General features: G+C 44.0%; 1 protein-coding gene across 1 annotated transcript in view; it reads left to right on the forward strand.

Annotated features, from left to right (window-relative positions):
- The first annotated feature begins 11,466 nt into the window (after positions 1-11,466).
- The window catches only part of trpm6 (transient receptor potential cation channel, subfamily M, member 6), a 159,811-nt gene continuing 145,211 nt past the window's right edge, over positions 11,467-26,066 (forward strand). Inside the window, exon 1 of the mRNA XM_078213871.1 lies at positions 11,467-11,598. Coding sequence (XP_078069997.1) covers positions 11,467-11,598 — 132 coding nt within the window. The remainder of the gene's footprint in view (positions 11,599-26,066) is intronic.

Below are 26,066 nucleotides of genomic sequence, written 5' to 3' on the forward strand. Positions count from 1 at the left end.
CTCATGTGACTATCCAGGTAAGTCTTAAACGATGCCAGCGTGTCTGCATCCACCACCCTACTTGGCAGCACATTCCAGGCCCCCACCACTCTCTGTGTAATAAACATCAATTACCATTAGAAACTCTGCTGATTAACCTTGCATATTTCCAAGGTTTCAGTATTCCATTAGAATATGGCTTTGTCCTAATGCCCTTTACCATGATGTTTTGCAGCAATCTGCCTTTGGCTAAAGCGAACAATGATTCTTAGAAATACGTTAATACATTCAAAATATCAGCATATATGTTTTTGAATCATAACCAATTGTTTAAATCTCTTACTGCATTTCATATGTGTATAAACTGCTTTCTTGTTATAAGTCTGTTTTAAAGTCATTTAACTTAATGCTGGTAGTTCTGTCAGTGTCTTAATGTCTAATGGTTTAAAAATCTTTACTAACCAATGAGGATTTCTCCTCTTTACAGATGGCCACATGCAGGTCCACATGATGGATTCTGTTATACTAAAGCTGGAATTCTATAACCAGTGGAGCATGGGAACCTGAACCATAGGACATCCCAAACTTAGATATGGAAACATTCTGGAAGTCAACTCTGTTCCCCACTACATGTTTTAAAACAAAGATCAATAACAACGCTGGTGTGATGTTAGTGTACCTTTCAGATTTTTTAAAATCATGGCAATCGATGTTATTGTGAGGGGAGGAAAAATTGTAGGCAGGTCAGGTGACAGGGATTGTTTTCAGTTTAATTTTGGCTGCAGTGTTAGAAGCATAGCTGAAAGAAGTCTCTCTCTCTGTTTTGCTTTGAAAATTTTACCAGTTAGCTGAAAGAAAGTCTTGCTGCCATGCTGCATTAATCAATCTGTGTTTTGGCGTTCTGGGGAACTGATCTGGCTACATCCTGCTCTGAGATTTTAAGATAATCTGAAATCAGCATACAACCCAGGGAACTGGATTTCAGTATCAAGTGAGCTTTAGCCTGTGGAGTGATAAATCTGTTTAAAGGATTTTGTTTATTGGTTTTAATTGGAACACATTAGAGATATTCATTAAGAGTTATACATTATCGTGATTGTTTTGTTGCTTGTTTGTAATTGATAAAAGTTATTGCTAATTTTCTTTCTAAACATGTTAATTATATTCTTAAATAAACTTTGTTTGATAAAACCTCCCTAGTGGGTCATTTGAATTATACCTGAAGTAAAATATTTCATGCTTATCCTGGCCAAATTCAATGTAAAAAACTTATGCTTCAGACGGGCTTCATAAAACACTTTGAAGTTTCTAACCTGAACCATAATACTGGACAGATACAAATGTCCCCATCATCAAGCAATCTCAACATTTGAGAGCAGAGTTAGGTCGCCACAAGACAATCGAGCATGTCACAAAGCCAGTGAGTGCCTTCACCCTCCAACGGTGACTTTGTCCGTAATATTTGCAATCAGATCTGCAAATCAAGTTTTTATTTAAGATATGAGACCACATAAACCTAGAAGTGAACCATTGGCCTCTCAGCTGAACACCTCTCTGATGGGAGAACTCATTAGAGGTCTTACTTCTAGATCTAGTGCTAATGATTATACTAATTTTCAGTATGATACTAAAAGGATATGGCAGCCACTTGTGAATATGATGTGTATATCCACCTCCAACTTGAACCATCCAGCCCCTTTAAATCATATAAAAGTGCTGGGTGGAGTGGAACTTCATTTGATCATCTTGGTTTGACCTGATGACTTTTATTTTGCAAAATTATTTTGAACAAGTATTCTCCAAGTCATTGGCACCTTTTTCTCTGGATACTTGTATTAACAGCCAAAAGCTATTTTCTTTCAAAGCATTTGTAAAAAATCTCTGAACAGTAAACATTATGGAAAGAGATAGGAACATACATAGAAAATAGAAGCAGGAGTAGGCCATTTGGCCTATTGAGCCTGCTCCACCATTCATTATGATCATAGCTGACCATCAAATTCAATACCCTGATCCCGCCTTCCCCCATATCCCATGATCATATTAGCCCCAAGAGCTATATCTAATTCCTTTTTGAAATCGCATGTTTTGGCTTCAACTACTTTCTGTGTTAGTGAATTCCACAGATTCACCATTCGCTGGGTGAAGAAATTTCTCCTCACCTCAGTCATAAAAGGTTTATCCCTTATCCTCAAAGTATGACCTCTAGTTCTGGACTCCCCTTCCACTGGGAACATTCTTTCTAAATCCATCCTGTCTAATCCTGTTAGAATTTTCTAAGTTTCTATGAAATCCCCATCACTCTTCTAAACTCCAGTGAATATAATCCTAACTGACTTAGTCTGTCCTCATACGAAAATTCTGTCTTCTTTACTGCCTGCTGTACCTGCGCACTTACTTTCAGTGACTGTTGCACAAGGACACCAGGATCTCGCTGAGTATCACCTCTCTCAAATTACACCCATTCAAATAATAATCTGCTTTCCTATTTTTGCTACCAAGGTAAATAGCCTCACATTTATCCACATTATACTGCATCTGCCATGCATGTACCCACTCACTCAGCCTGTCCAAATCACGCTAAAGCATCTCTGCATCCTCCTCAGTGTTCACCCTCCCACCCCACTTTGTATCATCTGCAAATTTGGAAATAATATTTAGTTCCTTTGTCCAAATCATTTATATGAACAGTTGCATCCTTGCACAGATCCTTTTGGCACCCCACTAGTCACTGCAAAATGACCACCAATGGATCTATTATTTTTAGGACCACTTCCTTAAGTACGTCCTTAAGATGGGCTATTTGCAATCCGTGAACATTTTGTTTTTGTTTAATGAAGGATAAGTCTTTGGTATGTTTGAACCAATAAACATAGACCTGACTCCCTCAGCAATCGAAGTAGTACCTTTGAAAATGGAGCAATACTTAACGTTTTTCAAGTTGTGAGTCACCCACAATTTCAGATTTAATATCGTTCTGATTACATAAGAGGCTTATTGGGGAATATGCCCACCAATTTGTCTCACTGTTTCGCCAATTAATTTTGAGAATGCTATTGTCAGTTTGCCTTCACGACTTATACACTCTTTTACGATCCAGTTACCGTTCCGTAAACCTTTGCTAGATTTACTGACTGTATTTCGAATGATTACATTCCGGGATAAAATTACCACTTGGGTGTGATTCTGTTTGGAGGCTCTAGGCGGCATCGAGCAAATAGCATATTGTACAAGTATCTTTAAACTTAACCCCGCCACCTTGTAAAATGATGGTTCCTGGAAAAGCCTTCGGGCTCTGAAGTCCAAATCTAAATCACCCGGCCGATGTCATGAAAAACTGCCGCTATATTTTAGAACTTACAGTGCGCCACCTCCTTTGTGTTTAAGTTGAAGGAACGTTTACTTTGTGCTCATTCTGAAATGAATGCTTTATTCTTGCTAATGCTAAAATTCCTGTCTTGAAAATTGGCTTTGCGGATCAGAGGGAAACATTAGACTTTCCAGCTTAATGAACAATGCAATTGCATGTTTGAATTTTAGTCTGTGCCGTTAAACATGGTAAGTTTTTAACTTTTTTGTTCAATTTAATGGTGAAGATGCAGGTTGTTGGTAACAAGGGAATGTATGCTGGAATTTTCCATTTTAAATTGGATTTAATATTTTACTCTGCAATGTTGTTTAGACTATAAATTCTGCTACATTCTTTGTCACTTTTTAAATTTAGGTTTATTGTACTTATGGTGTTTATGTAAAGTCAATGTAAACAATGTTACAATTCTCCACAATGACATCTCAAACGTAAATGTTTTATTTGCATTAACCACAATGGGGTGAGCATTATGCAGGGAGATCACTAGCAATCTGTGCTAATAGAATACAGACAAAGTTCAGACAATATACAGTTGATTTAAGGGTGGCACAGTGTTAGCACTCACAGCGCCAGGAACCCAGGTTCAATTCCTGGCTTGGGTCACTGTCTGTGTGGACGTTCTCCCCGTGTCTATGTGGGTTTCCTCCAGGTGCTCTGGTTTCCTCCCACAGTCCAAAGATGTGCGGGTTGGGTTGATTGGACATGTTAAATTGCCCCTTAGTGTCAGGGAGTTAGTAGGGTAATTAAGTAGGGTTATGGGCAAAGTGCGTGGGTGGGATTGTGATTGGTGCTGACTCAATGGGCCAAATAGCCTCCTTTTGCACTGTAGGGATTCAATGATTCTATTCTATGATCAGCAAAATAAATCCTACACCTTTTTCATCGTACCTTGTACTCGTAAAATGAAAAGGGTTCCCAATGCTCCTTGGTATGCTGAAACCAACGTTCCCATTTCAATTTGTGAAGAACATATCTTTGATTGACTATCATAGATGGTTTATTCTTGTGCAATGATACATTGAGCAAGTGCTTTGCAATGCTGTGAAACCAATGATGTGTGATCCAACCAAAGATGAGGTACTTTCCCAATTTAGGTGACAGTCTACCAGAACAGCCCTAATTACTCCTGAGATGAGTGACTTGTTAGGCCACTGCAGAGGATAGTTAAGATGAACCACATTACTGTGGATGTGGAGTCACATGTTAAGTCAGACCGGGTAAGGATGGCAGATTTCCTTCCCTAAAGGACATTAGTGAACCAGATAGGTTTTCTTTTATGACAGTATCAATGCTGTGGAATAGTGGTTAGCACTGCTGCCTCACAGTGCCAGGGACCCAAATTCAATTCTGGCTTTGGGTGATTGTGTGGGGTTTGCACGTTCTCCCTGTGTCTGCATGGGTTTCCTCTGGGTGTTCCAGTTCTCTCCTACCATCAAAAGATATGGAGTTTAGGTGGACTGGCCATGGTAAATTACCCTTTAGTTTCAGGGGATTAGCAGGATAAATATATGGGTTTATGGGGATAGGGTCTGGGTGGGTTTGTTGTTGGTGCAGGCTCAATGGGCTGAGTGGCCTCCTTATGCACTGTAAGGATTCTATGCTTTTATAAATAGAGAATAGTTTCAAGGTCACCCATTGCTGAAACTAACTTTAAATTCCAGATTTATTAATTGAATTTGAATTTCATGGTGGGATTTTAACCCATGTTCTGCCCACCCATAGCATGAACTTTGGATTACTGGCCCAGTGACATTATTACTCGGCTACTATCTCCTCTCAGATATTTTTATGAGCACTTGTGCCTGATCCATAGTTATCAGTTAGTAACGGTTGGGAAAATGAATATTATCCAGGCCAGAAACCGAATTTTAGTATCAACATAATCATTGATTTTTTTTTGTTACTAAGGTGTGTGATTACATTGTGAAGAAACTACACATGCTCACAAAGGATAAAGGTGGAGCTTTACTGTGATGCCACCATATTGCTATTACAATCTGGTTGGCTGGGTCAATTTGTAATCAGTTAATAGTGAGAGAAATTGCGGTTTCTAAATGTCATTGTTTAGAAACTTGATCCCTAAGTTGCAAGGAACTGTTTGTGGTTACTGACACATCAGAAAATACCAGTTTGTCCGAGCAGTGTTCTAGCCAAGTTAATTGGCAGACCCAGGTTCCAGGTTCACCTCTTTCACTAGTAATAAAATGACACAGGAGTCTGCATGTATTGAGCAAATAGAAAAGCCATGATTCCCTTGGTAGTTTCTGTCCGAAATCTAGTGCAAAGAACCTTGATTTTTAATTCATGTAATTTTTATTAGGCTTTTGTAGTCTAGAGTTTTCGGAGAACCGACCCCAGCTGGCTAGATTAAAAGAGCACAGTAAGTGAGCTGGAACTAGACTTTCAAAATATGTTTAACAAATCTTGATGTGATTAAAATGCACAATCATTGCATAAGAAAAAGGTTAGCGTGGTTTAAAACAACTGATTGCTGGGTGCGAAACAAGCAGGGTAATTCGGTTTCATTTGGATTGGAGAAGAGTTAGAAGGGATGGGCACACTTTTGTCTTTGATGACTGATTTGGATTTGGGCATAGCAAGCACAATTCCAAAGATAGAACATTTAGTAAACAGCAAGGGGAGAGTTCAGGAGAATGCAGACATGTTAGCGGAATGAAATAGCAAATGGCAGATGAAAACGAGAGCACAGGAGCAGAAAGTAATGCAACTTGAAAGTAAAACAAGGAAGTCTACACTCAATAAAAAGTTGAAAAATGTCCTCTCTCTCCAACTGCCCAGGAATTCCGCTTTGGCATGCCCAACAGACTTAGGCTGGTTTTCTATAACTAGCTTGGACACCTTCCACCTTCCCATTACTCTTAATATTTTTCTGCTTCAATTATTCATTCACTTGGCATGTATAAATTATTATGGGTTCTGTTGCGACCACTGCCAAGTCCGAAAGGGGTTGTAATACAAACTCTAACCCCTCACCTTGCTCTTTTGGAGACCATTCTAAACGTGTGCCTCTCAATTGCTGACTGACCGACCGATGAAAATAGACTTCAGCAATTAGTAACTTCTCATTGCTTTCCCTACTGATATAAACCAACAACATGATTGCAGTATACAACTCCAGATTCTTACGCTTTTCCATATTTGGTTTGTGCTTTTATTTCTGATGGCGAAGCTATCCAAACTGGCAAAAACAGCTGATGTTTCCTAGTTACAAGCAATTGGACTGTTTTAAAAAAGCTCTACATTATTGAACATTTCAGCTCACTTGAAGGAAGTAATGTGTGAAGTGTGTTGGAATAGAGACAATTATATGGGTACGCTTTTCTAAATAAAATATTCACTCCGGTCATTAAAAAGCGAACTATTTGTTGAAGACTCCAGGAAAACAACTTAAAAATAAGTTATTGAATCTTGCATTGTGAATTAACCTGCAATTTCTCTGAGTCATAATCAGAAAGGTACAATTATATTGAGATCACACCAATAATACTAAATCTGACAGATCGCTACTGCCGGGGTTCAAGGATCAGTGCGGTGCCCGTCAATCAATCTCGGCACTTTTAGATATGGTGTTATGGTGGCACTGTGGATCTCTGGGGAGATTATTCTGTTTGCCAATGCTTTGGAAGTCTACGAGGTTCCATTTTTGCTACAGAGTCATCAGAGGGTCTTCTTCCTTGTCAAGCAGAAGAAGACAAATTAAATGAAGGTTCAGTTTCAGGTACCAAATCTTGTCACGAGCTGGAAAGCCAAATCACATCCGTCTCGGAGTTCGAGTAGCAACAATCTCTTAAAGGAACTGTGCTGTTAATGTTGCACAGTAGCGCAGTACTGGGGCATTATTCTGTAGAACCAGATCGCAATGTTTGTAGAAAATGTGCAGAACTATGCGCGGGGTTCTCGTTTAATACTTAACCTGCACGCTGCTCACCTTCTGTGATTCCAAAGTCCATTCCTTATCCCGAAACAGCTCGGCGGCCCAACTTCTCACCCAGGGAGCAGATAAACAAGGTGCGTTAGATTGGAATGAACAGAGCGAAACCAAAGATGCACGCGTACAGAAACACAAACACAAGATCGGCGTCGTAATGCGTTATTTGTAATTGTGGAAAACGTGCATGTACACAAATGAACGTTTACCTTCATTTAGAATCAACGGTATGAATCAGACATTGTTTTAGTTGTATATCTACATGAGTAGGTTTGAATATCGTCCCTGAATGGAACCGTTTGTTCCATGTGGAGGCATTCCACAAAGTAAGAAAGTCCAGAAATCCTTACATTTCAAGTGGCCAAGTCAAGTTGTCTTGGTGCACCATTGCAGGGCTAGACTGTTGGGGCAAGCTGCAATCTCAATTTTTGCCGATTCAAACGTTCGACAACGTTTCCGGAAGAATTGATCCAAAGAAAAGTTACTTAACACAGTCTGCTGATAATTTGTCCCCAAGAACAGCCTAACTCATAACCTTCATTAGAAAAGTTAATTCAATTGTTGCTAATTAATATATAGCTTGTCCCATACTAACATGGGGCAGTGTTTGTCTGGACAGGTTATCAGGGAATGTATTGGGAAATCCTTCTGGAAAATCTGGCCCTGCTCATCTAATGAAGAATATGATAAAGGATCACTGTCCAATTAATTAAAGAGCACTTTGCAACAGGCTTTTTAAGCTAGCTATTCTGATCTGTTCGGCCTTTTAGCTAAGATCAAGCCCAAAATCAGGCGCAATGCTTTATCTTGTCACCTTGGATCTTGTTTGTTTCTCTTGTGGGGATCATGAATTGGATTCAATTTGAATCTGGTTTTTGGAGCAAGCGAGGAGATCAATTTGGGCTGGCCTGGTCCACTCTGCACATTGGCTTTGTAACTCTAAGAATGTAATACAATGTTTTTAAAAGTTAATGATGGTTCTGGGGGAGGAGTGTGTTTAGTCTCCCGTGGTGTCTTCATGCCTCTGCCATCAATGTCAACTCCAAACAAGCTCATTTGTAAATCCACCTTGTACAGATATTCAGCCAAAGCCCTCCATCATTGCATTAACTCCAGCTGTGTGGCAGTCTGGTTGTTTAATTAACTCAGTGGAAACCTTCACACCTTTCTCTGTGCTCAGTAACCAGGTATCAACAAATAACCGTCGAGCAAAGAATAAAACAAAACTGATTTTTGCTCCCCTTCCTTTTGCTCCATAACAGTATCACAAAGAGTAAAGCAACTTAGTTTCATTGGAGCTCTGTTTTCCATTATCTACTTCAGTTACCATTTTATTAAATCTGAAGATATTCTTCATTCATATTTCATTTGTCCTTATTATGATCATATTAACATACCTAGAAAAGAAACTAATTCACAATAAGAGAGGCAATGAGCATTTCATTTGAATTGTTATGACCTACAGCAGAAAGAACATAGGAGCAGGAATAAGCCATTTGGCCCCTCGAGCCTGCTCCACTATTTAGCCAGATCATGGCTGATCTCCCACCTCAATACTATCTCCCCATACTATCCCTGTACTCCATGGTGTCATTGATATCTAGAAATCTAGTGACCTTTACTTTGAGCATAGTCAATGACTCAGCCTTCACAGCCGTCTTGGATAGAGAATTCCAAAGATTCACCACTCTGACTAAAGAAGTTCCTCCTCATCTCAGTCCTAAATGGCCATTTATTTTGAGACTGTGTCCCCTGGCTCTAGACCCTCAACCAGGGGAAGCATCCATCCTGTAAGAATTTTGTACACTTTAATGACATCACCTCTCATTCTTCTAAACTCTAGAGAATATAGGCCCAATCTCCTCAATCCTTCCTCATAAAACAATTGTACCATCCAAATAACTGCTTCATTTATCAAGTAAAGTTATTGTAATAACAGGGCCAGTAAGCAAATGGTAAAGTGCAGAAGAATGAAACATCTCACCGATAGTTTCTAAATGAAAATCCTTACAGAGCACGGAAGGTATTTTTTCTGAATGCATTCTATAATATATTTTTGGCACAAGCAACTGTTGTCCCAACACAACATTTATCTCTCATTAAAAACCTTTGTTTCCTGGTAAACCTTCGTTACACTCTCTCTCCATGTCTGGTATATCCTTCCTTAAGTAAGGAGAACAAAACTTCACACAATACTCCAGGTGTGGTCTCAGCAAGGCTCTGTACAATTGCAGCAAGACATCTGCACTCAAAACATTTGAAATAAAGGCCAACATATTGCTTGCCTTTCCACTTGCTTGTTCCACCTGCATGTTAGCTTTCAGTGACTTATGAACAAGAACATCCAGATCCCTTTGAACATCAACACTCAATTTAAGCAATTCTCTGTATTTTCTGTTTTTCCAACCATAATGAATAACTTCAGATTTTTCCACATCGTATGACTACCAACACGACTACCAATTAATGAGAGAGAAATGTTGTGTTGGGACAACAGTTGGATGTGCCAAAAATATATTATAGAATATGTTCAGAAAAAAACAGCTACTGTGCTCTGTAAGGATTTTCATTGAGAAAATGTCAGTGAGATTTTTCATTTTTCTGCACCCTATCTTTTGTTTACAGACCCTGTTATTACAATAACGTTACTTGATAAATGAAGCAGTTATTGAAAAAAAACAGTTGCAATGAGCTGTGCTGACACTGTGTGGAAAAGTGTTCCCATATACTCATACCAATTTCCTTGAAAAAACTGTTAAGATTGAGAATTTGGTATGGATTTGACCCAGAAGTGTTTATCGGATGCCAGAGATCTCAGGAAAAAGAGCAGAATGAATGTTGAGATTGAGTGCCTTCCTGGCTTCAGCGGAAAGTTCCACCTCTTTGCAAGGTCAAGAAAACTGAAGGTGAAACTTTCAAAAATTAACCCTGCTTTTTGCATATCATGACATTTTAAGTCTGTGTAGATCTGCAGACAAATATATTAAGCAACTGACTTTGTAACACTGAACACAAGGCCTATAACAAATAATTTACTATATTTTATTTAAAGGCACAATAGTAATTATTTTTTAAGAGGAATATTTTTCTCTGTTAAAGGAAGTAGAAGAACCGGTGTGATATTACTATCACAGAAGTAAATGCTAATTTTATTCCTTATTCTGTATTGTATTTATTTAGACAGAAAGTTCATGCATTGCAAATTTAAAATTAAGCCCTGATAGTTATTTTCTGGAGGTAATTATTTTGATTCTCCTTTTTATTTGGTGGGCAGAGAGGAGTATCCCAGTACTGCCTAAGGAAAGACACATGCTTGTGAAAGTTATTAAGTCAGCCAATTTTATAACGCAAAAGCCTAAACTGACAAGTTAAATGTATCTTCAACTTCTTTAGTTTTTGTTATGTTGAATGAAGGTTGTAGATGCATAGTGGCTAGATATGATTGTTCTCAAAGACAATGGGTGGGACTTTTCCAAAAATTTTCGAAGTGTTGTAACAGTGAGAAAGTAAAAATTTCTCACGTTGGTCTTTTTGGCGCACTCCGCACCGCAATCTTTTGACACTTACTGCAATGAAAGAGCCTCCACACGAATCACGTTGGCATGGAGGCTCCAGGTGTGGTGACTCACTCAATGTGGCTGCAGCTGTGCGCCATTAACAAGGGGGACTGCATGACGATGCACTCACTGTCAGTCATGCCAGGAAGATAGCACCTTGCGGAGCAGTTCCACGGTTTATGGAGGAAGAGTTGGGACGGCTGCTGGATGTCATGGAGAGGAGGGCCATCTTCTTCCTCCGAGATGGTCAGTGACCCAGGGTTTGGGCCGCAAATGTCGCTTGGTAAGCGATGTAGCAGCCTTCAGTGCCTTTGCACTGACACAGAGGACCGGGGCCAATGCAGAAAGAAAATGAGTGCCCTCATTAGGGGGCAGCAAAGGTCACTGCCCATCCTAACCTGCCATTAGTCCCATATGTAGCACCTGGAATGTCCACATCCACACCCCACAGTCCTCCAGCACCTGACCATCTAGTAGCATTCTCCAACCTCTCCGGCACCCGCGTCACAACCCTGGCCCTGACAGATGCCACCTGATTACTCCCACCCCCAATACCCCGTGCACTTCGAGTCATCAGACTTTCAATCCTCCCTTCGTCCCAGCAGGAGAAGATGAGCTACAATCACAGGGAGCAGGCGAAGACCGCAGATGGGGCCTCTGAGCTGAGTATCCTCACTGCGTTCAAGGAGCAAACCATGAAGCTGGTGGGGGAGTTCAAGGATAGAGTCATGAGCGACAGCCAGGTCGGCGTGCACCACAGAAGTGAGGAGCCACAAAACCTTAATTCAAATGACCTATCTCATGGAAGTTGCAATCTGCCCAGACACTTGTCCCTCCCTTGCACTTACCCATGTGTCTCCTTTTGCAGGAGACAACCTTGATGAGGCCAGACCCTCAGTTGTCTGTGCCCCCCCACCCCCTCGCTGCCCCCAATGAAACCCCCACTGATATCTCGGAAGAAGGTTCCAACGACACTTCAGAGGAAAGCACCCAACAGTTGACACAGACATGCAGCAGCGCACATACAGTCACCTTGGTGGGACATGTTAGCAGTGAGGCCTCTGGGTCATTTCCTGGAGCACCACACAGCCATTGATGCACCTCAGATGGCAGCGAGGACTCGGGCAAGCAGAGGTCTCCCAGAGCCAAGGAAACAGCTGACCTCCAGTCAGGCACCAAGCCACTTGGATCGGTTATCCGAAAGCTGCTGGAGGTGCAGAAGCAGAGCCAGGGATTGCAGGAGGGGGTATTACCAACATTCCAGCAAATGCCAGGCCGTTTGGAGAAGTCCCACAGACTTCAGGTGAAGGAAATAGTGGCAGCATTGCGTGGCACCCAGGCCAACACTGCAAGGGTGTTGGCTGCAGTGGAATGTCTGAGGCAGGAAATGGTCACAACGGGCCATGACTGCGGGTCTCGAGACCTTGGCCCATTTTCAGAGGGCTATCGCTGAGGGCTCGCATACAATGGGGCAGACGCTGTTGGGCCTCCAGGACTGGGAGCGCAGGTGACATAGAGGCCTCTGGAACTCGCTGCAGCTGCCCCTCTGTCCCATGGAGTGACTCAGGGGTCAACAAGCACCCCGAGGGATGAAGGGCTACCACCTAGGAGACCAGCCATTCCGAATCTCCCCTTCTTGACACCGCTGTATCTCATGGGCAGCAGGATGAACATGTTGGCATGACAACATCCATTACATCCGAAAGTCAGCTGGGGCCCTCCATTGGACTGGACGGTGGTGCCCCGAGATTAGTGAGCTAAGAAGTAGGCCCAGGCACCGATGTGCAGTCAAACAAAATGGAGGAGTCAGATTGTGTGGTACCAGAGCAGCATCAGAGTGTGCTGCATAATGAGTCATCATTAACCTCCTGCCTGGATCAGTAACTCGCTAACATGGCCAACCCAGGCCCAACACCCAGGTGTGATATCAATGAGACCCATGGCGGAGGGTGTGGACAAGGGATGGGGCTGGGGGGGAATTGAAGGCTCCTGGGGTGTGGTGGGTGGGTGGGGGTTCGGAGCCTCATATGGGGAGAACCTGTGGCATTGAGGGCCTCCCTCGCTGCTCTGTCCTGCCGGACCCTTGCGATAGCCTGTCCCCCATCCTCCGGCTCTTCGTCCACATCCTCCTAGGCCCAATCCCTTGATGCAGTGACATCTGCCTTGTCCCCCTCCTCCTCCAGGAAGTCTGCCCGCTGCTCCATCAGATTGTGGAAAGCACAGCAGAACACGATGATATGGGAGACCAACGCGGGGTTGGTACTAGATGTCACTGCCAGAGCGGTCCAGGCTGTGGAACTACATCTTTAGGAACCTGTATGGGCTTCATTATAGCCGTTCTCCACTTTGGTCTCAGACCTCCTCACTGGCATCATCAGCCATGACCACAGCGGGTTGCCCTTGTCCCCCACTAGCCATCCCAGCAGCCTGGGTGGTCTTTGAAGACCCCCGGGTATATCCGAGCTAGATGTGGCACAGTGGTTAGCACTGCTGCCTCACAGCACCAGGGACCCGGGTTTGATTCCCGGCTTGGGTCACTGTCACTGCGGAGTCTGCAGGTTCTTCCCGTGTCTGCGTGGATTTCCTCCGGGTGCTCTGGTTTCCTTCCACAGTCCAAAAGATGTTTTGGTTAGGTGAATTGGCCATGCTAAATTCTCCCTCAGTGTACCCAAACAGGCGCCGGAGTGTGGCGACTAAGGCATTTTCACAGTAACTTCATTGCAGAGTTAATGTAAGCTGACTTGTGACACTAATAAGTAAACTATAAACTAGATGCAGCTGTCATGCCTGCTCCCTGGGTGCCATGCACACACCTGCAAGATGTTCAGAAGATGCTCACACACAATCTGAATCACAGAAACCCTACAGTGCAGAAGGAGGCCACTCGGCCCACCGAGTCTGCACCAACTACAATCCCACCCAGGCCCTAGCCCCGTCACCCCACATATTTACCCCGCTAATCCCTCTAACCTACGCATCCTTGGACACTAAGGGGCAATTTAGCATGACCAGTCAACCTAACCCGCACATCTTTGGACTGTTGGAGGAAACCGGAGGTAACCCACGCAGACACGGGGAGAATGTGCAAACTCCACACAGACAGTGACCCGAGGCCAGGAATCAAACCCGGGTTCCTGGCGCTGTGAGGCAGCAGTGCTAACCACTGTGAATGTTAAAGGAGTGGAACCCCTTCCTGTTAATAAAGGGTACCCCTTGATCATATAGGACCCACAGGGCGATGTGTATGCCATATTATAGCCCCTTGCACATGGGGCATCCCCGGTGATGCCAGCGAAGCCTGCAGCCTGGGCTTCCTGTTGGGCCTGGCCCAAGTCAAAGTTGATGTAGTGGCCTGCCCGGGTGTACTGGACAACCATCACCTAACGGATGCGCTTGTGTGCAGAGGACTGTGAGATGCTGCAGAGGTCATTGTTGGAGGCCTGGAAAGACCCGGTGGCGTAGAAGTCGAGAGCCGCCATGACCTTCACTGCAACCGGGAGCGAGTGTCCCCTTGCCCCACAAGTTGCCGACCTCACTAATGATATTGAAATCCATTCAAATTCATGCTAATAAGCTTTGCGAATGGGTGTGAAACGGTTCGTGCCAGTAAAAAGAGGTTGGGAAGATAGCAAACTGTTTCGTGCTGGGAGCGACTCAGATTTTTAGCATCTCATGCTATTTTCCCAGCTCCCCATGCCGATCGGGCGGGGTGAGGTGGTAAGATTGCGCTCAATTTATATGATCTGCAATCCAGTACCAATAGCAAACACTGAGCTCCCTGAAATCAGAAGGATGAAACTTTCACATTTCCACCCAGAAAGGAAAACGGATTTAAACAAATTGGCTGGAAAAAAAAAATTTGATCCTGTGTTGCATTCTTCTTTGAGATGTTTGCTTGTTTTTATCAGTTGATTTCTTCATTGGAGAGATAAAACCTAAACAAAGATACAGCTGTGTAATGAAATGATCACATAATTCTCAGTTAAAAGCTTCTGAAAATGACTCACCTGATTGCAGCAAACTTTGGCCCGGAATTTCCTCAAGCATAACGATGGTGGTTCACTGGTGAAGAAAGATAGAAATGGTGCGGAACTTTTAATGCTGGCTCTCTGCCCAAATTCCTCCTGGAATGTGGCTGTTGGACACATGTCTGCCCCATACAAATTCTGCAATCTAAAAGGAGGAGGGGCAAACCAGGATGGCTACACATTGATTTTTTAAGAAGTTATTCTTTCACGAGATGTAGGCATCGCCGACTGGGCTGACCCAATCCATGGGTGGAATTTTAATTTAAAAATTCTAAGTGCCGAACGAGCATGAAAACGGGAGAGAATACCGCTGAAGCTTTGGGCAAGATCCCAGTCGCAATTGTACGGTACTTAGTTAAAAATAAAAGCCCAGATGCGATTCTTGGTGGTTGGGGTTGGTGGGGGGTCTAATATCGCCGGTGAAGCTGACTTCTGAGCTCTTGGGGCTCCTTTGCGTAGGTGCCCCGATCTCCCAGTGCACTGTGAGGTCTCCTGTCACCCACACGCACATCGGGATCCGCTGCCGATTGTTCCCTGTGCCGGTCTCCTCCCCCCAGCCCCCTGGACATTGCAACCCTGAACCGATTGCCCCCCCCTGCAGAGTTCCCCCCAACTCCTGATTGCTGCCTCTGCAGAGCTCCCCCCACACCGCCAATCACCATGCTTACCAAACAACTGCCCTCCCTGCAGAGCTCCCCCTTCCCTGCCTCCCCGTGGAGCTCCTACCCCTGTCACCCTGTCATGGTCCCACCCCTTCTTAGGTCCTAATCTTCAGGCCCCACCTCCTTGGCACTGCCTCAGTACTGCGGGGGTGCCCAGTGAGCACTGCCCAGCTCCTGCCCTCGACCACCCGGGCAGCCTCAGTGGCCTCTGGTCCTATCGGTGAGGTCATCATGTCTGGCCTCCGTCCTTGGAGACCAGCTGTGATTCCACTGATGAGGGTCCTGACCAGCGAGGGGGTAAGGGCAAGTGAGCCCAGTCAAGAGAATGTCATTAGAGAGTCCCGGGTGCTAAGCATGTCATGTATATTTTGCCGACAAATCAGTGCTGGTAAGAGGAGAGAAACCAGGCACGATCCTGAATTTTCGCCTCTCATGATATTTACTGGCTCACCTCACCGAGCGAGGTGGACATGGACTGGGTGGATAGGGAGCAGCTGTTCCCCTTAGTTGAAGGGTCAGTTATGAGCGGACACAAGTTAAAAGTGAGGGGTGGGAGGTTTAGGGGGGATTTGAGGAAAACCTTTTTACTCAGAGGGTGGTGACGGTCTGGAATGCGCTGCCTGGGAGGGTGGTGGAGGCGGGATGCCTCACACCCTTTAAAAAGTATCTGGATGAGTACTTGGCACGTCATAACATTCAAGGCTATGGGCCAAGTGCTGGCAAGTGGGATTAGGTGGCCAGGTCAGGGCATTTCATGCATCGGTGCAGACTCGATGGGCCAAAGGGCCTCTGCTGCACTGTAGGATTCTGTGCTTCTGTGCTTCTGTGACCGGCAGATGAGCCGGTAGGATCATGTTCCATGTGTTGCAGGAAAAACTACAGTGCTGTCAGGAAGGGAGTTCCAAGAGTTTGACCCAGCGACAGTTAGGGAACGGTGATTTAGGGGACAATTTTGAGCCCGCACTCTCCATCTGCAAGAATGGTGCTCATGCCCAAAATCCTGAGAGCGCGATTCACGCTGGCGAGTTTCTGAGTGCCAATCTTATTGGCCCCTCACCGTTGGAGTGACGTGAAGCATGTTGTGGGACCACAGAAAGGTGGTTCCCAAAGGGTGCGGCGCACCACACTGGTGTTAAGCCTTAACACAAAGAGAGATGGCATGAAATCTGGAAACTTCTACGGGTTTCTATACATGAATGTTTAAATGTTTCTTTGACTGTCCTTGAATCTTCCCGCCATCCTCTTTCGCCGCACCAGTGTGGCGCACCGCACCTTTGGGAACCACAATTAACATGTCATTAGCGAACACTTTCTCTGAGACTTACCCCACTTACCCCTGCTTCCTCACTGGATAGCCAGTGCACGCCGGCGCCATTTACAACAGATTTACCTAAATGTGAACCTGTCGTGGGGCCTCCCCGGGAGTGTAAAGGTGAGTAAAGCCCCCGAGAGAGAGAGGGAAGTGACCTAACAATGCCCCCGACACTGTCCCTTGGATGCACATGCCAACCTGGCAGTGCCAACCTGTGCCAGGTGGCTGGTCCCATTGGGAGACTCATAGGGGAGGAGGGCGATTCATTCAGGTTTGGTTATGGGCTGGGAGAAGATGGAGGAACAGGGGATGCTGGCAGGAAGGGGCCAATAATCGGGAGGGAGGCAGAAGTTGCCGATGATCTGCGGGGGGCCCTGTGACCTCTGTGGTGGGCTGAGAGGAGGTTTACTCAGGTACTGGTCAGGGCGCTGATAAAGGTGGCACCCCAATCTCTCTGTAGCCAGGTTTTGCCGGCGTGTTTAAGTTCCACCCCCCATGTATGACGGTGTGAAACACCGCCTCATGATTTTTTTGGGGCTGAGCTTTGTACGATCTGGAGAGAAAACCGATCAGTTTCTCTGGAGAGAAACATGCTGGTTTTCTCACGGGAAGCAACACTCTGCCATTCTTTGGTCAGAACGGTGTGTGGCTTGGAGGCGAACCCACAGGTGGTGGTGTTCCTATATACCTGCTGCCCTTGTACTAGGTGGTAGAGCTCGCAGCTTTGGAAGGTGCTGTTGAAGGATCCGAGATGAGTTGCTGCAGTGCATCTTGTAGATGGTACGCATTGTGACCATTGAGCATCAGTAACAGAGGGAGTGAATTTTTAAGGTGAACAAAGAACAAAGAAAATTACTGCACAGGAACAGGCCCTTCGGCCCTCCAAGCCTGCACCGACCATGCTGCCCGACTGAACGAAAACCCCCTACCTTTCTGGGGACCATATCCCTCTATTCCCAACCCATTCATGTACTTGTCAAGACGCCCCTTAAAAGTCACTAGCGTATCCACTTCCACTACCTCCCCTGGCAACGAGTTCCAGGCACCCACCACTCTCTGTGTAAAAAATCTGCCTCGTACATCTCCTTTAAACCTTGCCCCTTGCACCTTAAACCTATACCCCCCAGTAATTGACTCTTCCATCCTGGGAAAAAGCTCCTGACTATCCACTCTGTCCATGCCTCTCATAATCTTGTAGACTTCTATCAGGTCTCCCCTCAACCTCCGTCGCTCCAGTGAGAACAAACCAAGTTTCTCCAACTTCTCCTCCTAGTTAATACCCTCCATACCAGGCAACATCCTGGTAAATCTTTTCTGTACCCTCTCCAAAGCCTCCACATCCTTCTGGTAGTGTGGCAACCAGAATTGAACACCATATTCCAAGTGCGGCCTAATTAAGGATCTATAAAGCTGCAACATGACTTGCCAATTTTTAAACTCAATACTCTGGCCAATGAAGGCAAGCATGCCGTATGCCTTCTTGACTACCTTCTCCACCTGCATTGTCACTTTCAATGACCTGTGTACCTGTACACCCAGATCCCTTTGCCTATCAATACTCTTAAAGGTTCTGCCATTTACTATATATTTCCTATCTGTATTAGACCTTCCAAAATGCATTACCTCACATTTGTCCAGATTAAACTCCATCTGCCATCTCTCCGCCCAAGTCTCCAACTGATCTATATCCTGCTGTATCCTCTGATGGTCCTCATCGCTATCCGCAAATCCACCAACCTTTGTGTCGTCCGCAAACTTACTAATCAATCCAGTTACATTTTCCTCCAAATCATTTATATATATTACAAACAGCAAAGGTCCAGCACTGATCCCTGAGGAACACCATTTGTCACAGCCCTCCATTCAGAAACACACCCTTCCACTGCTACCCTCTGTCTTCTTTGACCGAGCCAGTTTTGTATCCACCTTGCCAGCTCACCTCTGATCCCATGTGACTTCACCTTCTGCACCAGTCTGCCATAAGGGACCTTGTCAAAATCCTTACTGAAGTCCATGTAGACAACATCCACTGCCCTACCCTCATCAATCATCTTCGTCACTTCCTCGAAAAACTCGATCAAGTTCGTGAGACACGACCTCCTCTTCACAAAACCATGTTGCCTCTCACTAATACGTCCACTTATTTCCAAGTGGGAATAAATCCTGTCTCGAAGAATCCTCTCTAATAATTTCCCTACCACTGATGTGAGGCTCACTGTCCTGTAATTACCCAGATTATTCTTGCTATCCTTCTTAAACAAAGGAACAACATTGACTCTGGGACCTCCCCTGTAGCCAGTGAAGCTACAAAGATCTTTCTCAAGGCCCCAGCAATTTCCTCCCTTGCCTCTCTCATTATTCTGGGGTATATCCCATCAGGCCCTGGGGACTTGTCTACCTTAATGTTTCTCAAGAACCCCAATACTTCCTCCTTTTTGATCTCAACATGACTCAAACTATCTACACATCCTTTTCCAGACTTATCATCCACCAATTCCTTCTCTTTGGTGAATACTAATCAAGCAAGCTGCTTCTTTCTGTATGATGTTAATCTTCTATATTGCTGTAGCTGCACTCAGCCAGGTGGAGGCCTTGTTGTGTTGTCGTAGCACCTCTACCACTGGACCAGAAGCTCTGGGTTTGAGCCCAATACTAGGACTTGTTGGCCATGGAAGTAGCTTTCAATGCAGTTCAGTGGGCTGATAATCAGCTCGGAAACTCTCCCCCACTCTTCCCCAAAGGGTAAAAAACAGTATGGGTGTGAAGATACACTAACAACAACTCATCCAGGCAAGAGCACTTCTGACTTTAGCCTTTTAAATGCTCAACAGGCTTTGGGAGTGAGGAGATGAGTTACTTATTGCAAAATTCCTAGTCTCTGACCTGCACTTACGGCCTCAGTATTTATGTGGTTGGTCTAGTTCAATGGTAACCCCTAGGATGTTGATCGATATTTCCTGCTGTTTCTGCTTCTGAGCTTTGTGTGAACTGGAACCTGGAAGGATAGAGGATTCCAATTGAGAGAAGTGGTGTAAGTGGCAGCTACAGGGATAGTGCAGATTCAGACCATGAAGTCAGAAAATAATGGCTCGTGACAGTGAATGTTGGGTCCCTGATAAATAGGGGTGATATAGGAACATGGGAATATGAGTAGGCCATTTAGCCCCTTGAGCCTGTTCAGCTATTCAATTAAGTTATGGCTAATCTACGACCTATAGCTGCCTCATCCAATATTTTATCCAATTGTTAAGGAATTCATTGATTATTGTGTTTTTAATTTGTCCCTATTGTCTTTTTTCCCACATTGCTGCTGAATCGTGCATTTTATTCTGCCTAAACACATGAGCATGGTGGGCTGATATTAGCATGATTGTTCATGTAACAATAGAATAAGGTTTAGTGTTTCATCATCATTCAGTGGCGTACCATAGGGGATCCCTATTAATTATCATTTATATAAACGACATTGATGAATATGTGGGAGGTAGGATTAGTAAATTTGTGGATGACACAAAGATTGGCCAGGTGGTTAACAGTGAGGCTGAGTGTCTTGGGCTCCAAGAAGATAGCGACGGAATGGTCAAGTGGACAGATAAGTGGCAGATGGAATTTAATCCTGAAAAGTGTGAGGTGATACACTTTGGAAGGAGTAACCTGACAAGGAAGTATTCAATGAATGGCAGGACACTGGGAAGTTCTGTGGAATGAAGAGACCTTAGCGTGTTTGTCCACAGATCTCTGAAAGCAGAAGGACATGTTAGTGGGGTGGTGAAAAAGGCAGATGGGACTCTTGCCTTTATCAATTGAGGTACAGATTACAAAAGCAGGGAAGTCATGTTGGAGTTGTATAGAACTTTGGTGAGGCCACAGCTAGGTCGCCATCTTATAGGAAAGATGTGATTGCACTGGAGGGGGTGCAGAGGAGATTCACCAGGATGCTGCCTGGGATGAAACGTTTAAGTTATGAAGAGAGGTTGGATAGGCTTGCATTATTTTCGTTGGAGCAGAGAAGACTGAGGGGTAACCTGATCGTGGTGCACAAGATTATGAGAGACGTGGACAGAGTGGATAAGGAGTAGCTGTTCCCCTTAGTTAAAGGGTCAGTTACAAGGGGACATGGGTTTAGGGTGAGGGGCAGGAGATTTAGGGGGATGTGAAGAAAAACATTTTAACCCAGAGGATTGTGACAGTCTGGAATGCGCTGGAGAACATAAGAACATAAGAAATAGGAGCAGGAGTAGGCCATCTAGCCCTTCAAGCCTGCTCCGCCATTCAACAAGATCATGGCTGATCTGATAGTGGGTTCAGTTCCACTTACCTGCCTGTTCCCCATAACCCTTAATTCCCTTAATGGTTAAAACTCTATCTATCTGTGACTTAAACACATTTAACAAGGTCCAAAGATGTGCGGGTTAGATTGATTGGCCATGCTAAAGTTGCCCCTTAGTGTCCTGAGATGTGTAGGTTAGAGGGATTAGCGGGTAAATGTGTAGGGATATGGGGATAGGGCCTGGGTGGGATTGTGGTCGGTGCAGACTCGATGGGCCGAATGGCCTGTTTCTGCACTGTAGGCTTTCTATGATTTCTATGATTTCTAAGGTAGCCTCTACTGCTTCATTGGGCAGAGAATTCCAAAGATTCACTATCCTCTGGGAGAAGAAGTTCCTCCTCAACTCTGTTCTAAATTGACTCCCCTGTATTTTGAGGCTATGCCCCCTAGTTCTTGTTTCCATTGTAAGTGGAAATAACCTCGCTGCTTCTACCCTGTCGAGCCCCTTCATTATCTTATATGTCTCTATAAGATCTCCCCTCAACCTTCTAAACTCCAATGAGTGCAGGCCCAGTCTACTCAATCTCTCTTCATAAGCTAACCCCCTCATCTCTGGAATCAACCTGGTGAACCTTCTCTGTACCCCCTCCAAAGCTAATATATCCTTTCTTAAATAAGGGGACCAAAATTGTACACAGTACTCTAGGTGCGGCCTCACCAGTACCCTATACAGTTGCAGCATGACCTCCCTGCTTTTACACTCCATCCCTCTCGTGATAAATGCCAACATTCCATTTGCCTTCTTGATTACCTGCTGCACCTCCAAACTGAGTTTTTGTGATTCATGCACAAGGACCCCCAGGTCCCTCTGCACAGTAGCATGTTGTAATTTTTCACCATTTAAATAATAGTCCATTTTACTATTATTCCTTCACAGGTGGATAACCTTACACTTACCAATGTTATACTCCATCTGCCAGATCCTTGCCCACTTACTTAGCCTATCCAAATCTCTCTGCAGACTCTCTGTGTCCTCCATGCAATTTGCTTTCCCACTCATCTTTGCGTCATCCGCAAACTTTGTTACCCTACACTCGGTCCCCTCCTCCAGATCGTCTATGTATATGGTAAATAGTTGAGGCCCCAGCACCGATCCCTACGGCACGCCACTAGTCACTGATTGCCAACTGGAAAAGCACCCATTTATTCCGACTCTCTGCTTTCTGTAAGATAGCCAATCCTCAATCCACGCTAACACTTTACCCCCAACTCCGTGTACCTTTATCTTATGCAGCAACCTTTTGTGAGGCAGCTTATCGAATGCCTTCTGGAAATCTAAATACACCACATCCACCGGTTCCCCTCTGTCAACCGCACTCGTTATATCCTCAAAAATTTCCAGTAAATTAGTCAAACATGACTTTCCCTTCATGAATCCATGCTGCGTCTGCTTGATTGAACCATGCTTTTCCAGGTGTCCTGCTATTTCTTCCTTAATGATAGATTCCAGCATTTTCCCAACTACGGCTGTTAAGCTAACCGGCCTGTAGTTACCTGCCTTTTGTCTACCTCCTTTTTTAAACAGTGGCGTTACATTAGCTGTTTTCCAATCAGCCGGCACTTCCCCAGAATCCAGTGAATTTTGATAAATTACAACTAATGCATTTGCTATTTCTTCTGCTGTTTCTTTTAGTACCCTGGGATGCATTCCATCCGGACCAGGGGACTTGTCTACCTTTAGTCCCATTAGCCTACCCAGCACTACCTCTTTAGTAATAGTGATCGTTTTAAGGTCCTCACCCCCTACAGTCCCATGACCGTCAATTATTGGTAAGCTATTTGTGTCCTCCACTGTGAAGACCAACACAAAAAACTTGTTTAAGGCCTCGGCCATTTCCTCGTTTCCTATTACTAAATCCCCCTTCTCATCTTCCAACAGACCAACATTTACTTTAGCCACTCTTTTCTGTTTTATATATTGGTAAAACCTTTTACTATCTGTTTTTATATTTTGTGCTAGTTTACTTTCATAATCTATCTTTCCTTTCTTTATTGCTTTCTTAGTAGTTCTTTGTTGTTTTTTAAAGCCTTCCCAATCTTCTAGTTCCCCACTAATTTTGGCCACTCTGTATGCATTGGTTTTTAATTTGATACTCTCCTTTATTTCCTTAGTTATCCATGGCTGGTTATCCCGTTTCTTACATTCCTTCTTTTTCACTGGAATATATTTTTGCTGAGTACTGAGAAAAATCTCCTTAAAAATCATCCACTGTTCCTCAACTGTCCCACCAATTAGTCTGTGTTCCCAGTCTACATTAGCCAACTCTGCCCCCATCCTATTGTAATCCCCCTTGTTCAAGCAGAGGACACTGGTTTGGGACCCTACTTTCTCACCCTCCATCTGTATTAGAAATTCAACCATATTGTGATCACTCATTCCAAGAGGATCCCTCACAAGGAGATCATTAATTTTACCTGTCTCATTACACAGGACCAGATCCAAGATAGCTTGCTCCCTCGTAGGTTCTGTAACATACTGTTCGAGGAAACTATCGCGACAGCATTCTAAGAACTCTTCCTCAAGTCCACCGCGTCCGACTTGAGTTGACCAAGGAGGCTGGTAGAAGCGGGTTGTCTCGCATACTTTAAAAAGTACCTGGATGAGCACTTGGCACATCAGAACATCCAAGGCTATGGGCCAAGTGCTCATGGATGGGATTAGGTGGGAGTTCAGGTGTTTCTTGCATGTCAGTTCAGACTCAATGGGTCGAAAGGCTGCTTCTGCACTATGTGATTCTCTGATCTGAAAGGTGCTTCCCAGTTATTGTAACTGTGACTGGAAGACACCCAGAGGAGTGACTGATACATGGTACAGCAGTAGAATATAAAACCTGTTATTTCTTGAAGGGGTGCTCGGAGCATTGGAGGAACAGGCAACCTGGGTAAGTAGAGTAACCCCAAGACTGAAGAAATATGTAACTTCAAGGAGTCAGGCTTTATGTCGACAGGATAAGTGAAATGAAGCTGAAGAGATGACTGTTTAGTGTCTGTGACAGTGATTGGTACTTCCTTGAACCCCAGGACTCCTTTATAGTGCAGGGAGAAGTTTCATGACCTCATTAGCATAGCGAAAATAAGCTTTATGATCACTGTCGCTTCCTTAAAGTCTCTTTATATGTTTGGCACTCCTTCATTTATTATTCTCACTGGTGCCATATCAATCATAGGTGAAGATATCTGACAGTGGAGATAGAGTCTCTGTGAACCCCTGAGCTCATGGATTCAGATTTCTGGGGGGGCCACTTTAAAAAGAAGCATGCTGAATGGGTATCACACTGGCATGGCACGCTGAGAACCATGTCAGAGGACGCAGGGTAGCAGGGTAACGGCAGAACATCCTCAGTGCAAATATCCAGGAAGGATTTGACACAATGCACTGTTACCTGAAGCAGATGATAGCATCAAGAACACCTGCATCTGTCCTTCCACTGTCTCCCCAACAGAGAGGCCTCCAGACTAGAGAGTGCATCCAAAGTCAATACTTTGACCACTGGCCTTCATACCTTGGGGTACCACTTTTGGGAGACATTAGCAGGGGGCTACTGAGAGCTTTGTCACAACATCAGCCAGGGTTTGCAGGATGTAATCTATATTGCAAAGCTCTTACTGATTGTGAGCTGTCCAAATCCAGGATCACCCATAAATGGTGTAACTGGAATCTGCCTTCATTTTGCTCTTCTCTCCACATAATACCCCATGTGAATGCTCTGGGTCACATTTTATGGATCTCCATCAGCCACTGACTACAGGTAAAGATCTTTTTCTTTCGACATGGAAACATAGAAAATTTACAGCACAGAAGGAGGCCAATTGAGCAATCCAACCTAATCCCACTTTCCAACTCTTGGTCCTGTAGCTCATTTGGCTACAGCACGGTTTCTAAATCATTTTTCAATCTGCTCAGCTAATTTCATATTAATTCCATTACATTTATTTTAACTGTCAACACACTTGTTGAACTTTATCAGATGGTTTAAGACATGACATCATTGCAACAATTATAGTTCTAATCTCTGGTCCTTCTCCAAGACTCACCAATTTCTTTTTCCCAGGAAATGGCTGACTATAGTACACTATTGCGTAGAATGTATATTATGACAACAAAATTGCAAAAGATTTTATTGCACACTTAGATCACATTATTTCCTGTTAAAAGTTATAAGTTCTCACATGTAATCACACAGTAAATAATTAAACCATTATATATGTCTGGAGTTAAACAATTAGTCTTAGTGGCAGTGTGATCCTAATCAGTGCTTAGCTATCCTATTTCTAAATTTCATACAATTCAATAAAATGCACTAACAGAAACAGGTTTATCCTGGTTAAAGTCAAGACTCAGTTGTGGAATGCAGATATACCTGAATTTAAAATGGGGGGGAGGGAGGTTTAACCTTTTATGTGCATAGTGCTCTTTGCAGCTTTCAGTTAAAACATGTTTTCTTTTATGTAAGAACCTCTGTCAAAGTATCTGTTTGTTTGAAATTCTGCCTGTTACCACATAGAAATGGGAATCGACATATACACATTGACAACTGAGCACTGTGATCACTGAGCACTTTTTAAACAAATTGGTGCAAGTATTTCGACAATCCTGGAAGGGTTAAAACATATTACTGGATATGTCCTTGACACATTCATTTTTCATACAAATCTTGCAGATGTAAGGGTATGTAAAGCCTTTCCTCATTTTTCAGGTACAGTTTTTCTGAAAGATAATTTGTGAAAGGCAAAGAAGGTGTAAACAGTCTTTATAAAATATTTGTTTTTCTACTCTAGACTACATGCTGTTGTGTAGATCTGTGCTCATAGGTGCTAAAACTGAGCAAAGTATTTGCTACTATGCGGCAAAGATTTGCATTCCTCTTGCCGCAAGCAC

The sequence above is a fragment of the Mustelus asterias genome, chromosome 6 (assembly GCF_964213995.1).
Source record: "Mustelus asterias chromosome 6, sMusAst1.hap1.1, whole genome shotgun sequence".
NCBI classification, from domain to species: domain Eukaryota; kingdom Metazoa; phylum Chordata; class Chondrichthyes; order Carcharhiniformes; family Triakidae; genus Mustelus; species Mustelus asterias.